The sequence below is a fragment of the Galeopterus variegatus genome, unplaced genomic scaffold, assembly GCF_000696425.1.
Source record: "Galeopterus variegatus unplaced genomic scaffold, G_variegatus-3.0.2 Scaffold5548, whole genome shotgun sequence".
NCBI classification, from domain to species: domain Eukaryota; kingdom Metazoa; phylum Chordata; class Mammalia; order Dermoptera; family Cynocephalidae; genus Galeopterus; species Galeopterus variegatus.
This window is the reverse complement of record NW_007731659.1, coordinates 37,818-40,210: the sequence shown is the minus strand read 5'-3', so window position 1 is coordinate 40,210 and position 2,393 is coordinate 37,818. Positions and strand designations below refer to the sequence as shown.

Below are 2,393 nucleotides of genomic sequence, written 5' to 3'. Positions count from 1 at the left end.
TTTATAAATAGTTTTTTCTCTTGTTGTAAGGTTTACTAGACAATGTTCTGCACTGAAAAAATGTAAAATGGGTTACTAGGCATAAATAAAAACAAGATACTATAGTCCAAGGGCATTTGACGTTACAGGGTAAAGAAAGGTAGGCAGTACGTCACAGTTACCCAGTCTTTAGAAGGGACTTACACTTAAGAATTTCCCTTTTAACTGTGATTCTAAGTTGACAGCCCTTAGCAAAGCAGTATGGAAGAAGAATGATTACGAGACAGGCATTCTTGGAATGAAGCCAGCATGTAAGGTACTAGCCTGTCATACGCAGCGATCATGAAGTTGAGGAGGAGGCTGATAGACTGTTCCACACTGATTTGGTGAGTAGAAGGAAGGCGCTTGTTCAACTGATAGTAGATGGAGGAGATGACAGTTTCGAGGCGGGACACACTGATCTCGGTGGTGTAGTCCAGTGTGTTAAGGCCATTGTCTCGGAAGGCTTCAATCATGTTCCAGATATCAACAAGATGAACTAAAAGACAAAGAAAATAAATTGTCAGCAATTTTAAAGTGTGGCACTTCCTTCACAGCTGGACACTTAAATTTATCAACTAGTTTTTAAGTTTAAAGAAAAGAAACTCTTCGGCCAACAATAAGAAAAATGTTCTGTGGTAGAATAAAGAACGTCAGTCCCAGAAAAAATCAAGGAGCCACCACTGTAGACGAGGACTAACTAGCTCCAGACTTCATATTTAAGTAACTAGTATTTCAGGTCTCTCTACATAATGACCCATGCAATTCCGAACAATAGGTAATTTGAGAAAAAAGATTAAGAACAACTCATAAGAACTTTCAGCCCTTTTAGTAACTTGCTATATCATCTTGAGTCACTTTATTTTATTACTTTTAGCCTAGCAACTTCAGCAACATTTTACAACTCAAGCTTTACTCTCTGTGGCCCTAAAAATAAAGAAATGAAATTGCATTAAGTAAAGCACTAATATGCCTAACAGACTACTCATAGCTCTGACCAATTTAAGCTAAAAAGAAATTTATCTTTTGCCTATTTTCCCTATTGCTTGAGAAGTTGATTTTTTTTTTTTTTTTTTTAATTTCATTTCCAGCAATAAGGTAGGCTAGGTACCTGGATCTACCCTCCCCTTACTAAAAATCCTGGGTGAAATATAAAAACATCTTCTTTAGTGCACTGGCAACTCAAGAAAAAAGTAAACAATACTCAACCAGACAGAAAAGTGACATTTCCTTGAAAGAACAATAGTTAGAATGGCCCCTGACTTCACACAACAAAGGAAGCAGAAGACTGCAACTTCTAACCAAAAGAAAGCTGATGTAACTTTACTTATAACAGAAAAAGGGGGGGGGAGGGGTGGAAAACGACATGATCATCTCAATAGGCACAGAAAAGGCACTTGGCAAAATCCAACACCCTTTCATAATAAAAACACAACAAACTAGGAATAGAAGAGAACTTCCGCAACCTAATAAAGGGCACCTACAAAAAAGCTCACAGCTAACATCACACTTAGTGGGGAAAGACTGAAAGCTGTCCCCTCAAGATCAGGAACAAGACACCTGAAGTGTAAGCAACCAAAGAAAAAGCAGATAAATTGGATTTTATTCAAATTAAAAATTTTGTGCTTCAAAAAATAACATAAAGGAAGTGAAAAGGCAACCCCAAGAATGGAAGAAAATATTTGTGAACCATGCATCTGATAAGGGTCTAGAATCCAAAATACAGCATATAAAAACTCTTACAACTAATCCAAAAAACAAAGATAACCAATTAAAAAATGGACATACAACTTTAACCGAAGCTTCCCCCAAAATGATAAACTAATGGCCAACAAGCACATGAAAAGATGCTCAGCATCATTAGTCATTAGGGAAATGCAAACCAAAAGCACAATTAGATACCACTTCACACACACTAAGATGGCTATAATTTTTTTTCTTTTTATTTTTTTGTTGTTTTATTTTTTTATTTTAATTTATCAATATACAATGTAGTTGATTTTCATGTCCCTTTAGAATTCCTCTTTCCCACTTCCCTTTCCCCCCACCCCACCCCCAATACCATCATAGCTGTTCACTTGTCTTAACAAGTTCAAGGAATTGTTATGATTGTTGTGTCTTCTTCCCCACCCCCTCACCATTTGTTCGTTTATTTATTTATTTATTTTGGGGAATATACCCAGAAGAATGTAAATCATCATGTGGAAGGGATACCTGTCCTCCCACGTTTATTGCAGCATTATTTACAATAGCCAAGAGCTGGAACCAGCCTAAATGTCCATCATCAGATGAGTGGATAAGAAAAATGTGATATATCTGGGCCGGCCTGGTGGCGCACTGGATAGTGCGCCGCTTGGGAAGCGCGGCGGCGCTCC

At 37.5% G+C, this 2,393-nt stretch overlaps 1 protein-coding gene across 1 annotated transcript in view; it reads right to left on the bottom strand.

Moving 5' to 3' along the window:
- Nucleotides 1–2,393, bottom strand: part of LOC103605019 (dystrobrevin beta-like) — a 74,540-nt gene that overhangs the window by 50,985 nt on the left and 21,162 nt on the right. Inside the window, exon 3 of the mRNA XM_008589600.1 lies at nt 304–517. Within this exon, the coding sequence (XP_008587822.1) occupies nt 304–517 (214 nt within the window). The remainder of the gene's footprint in view (nt 1–303; nt 518–2,393) is intronic.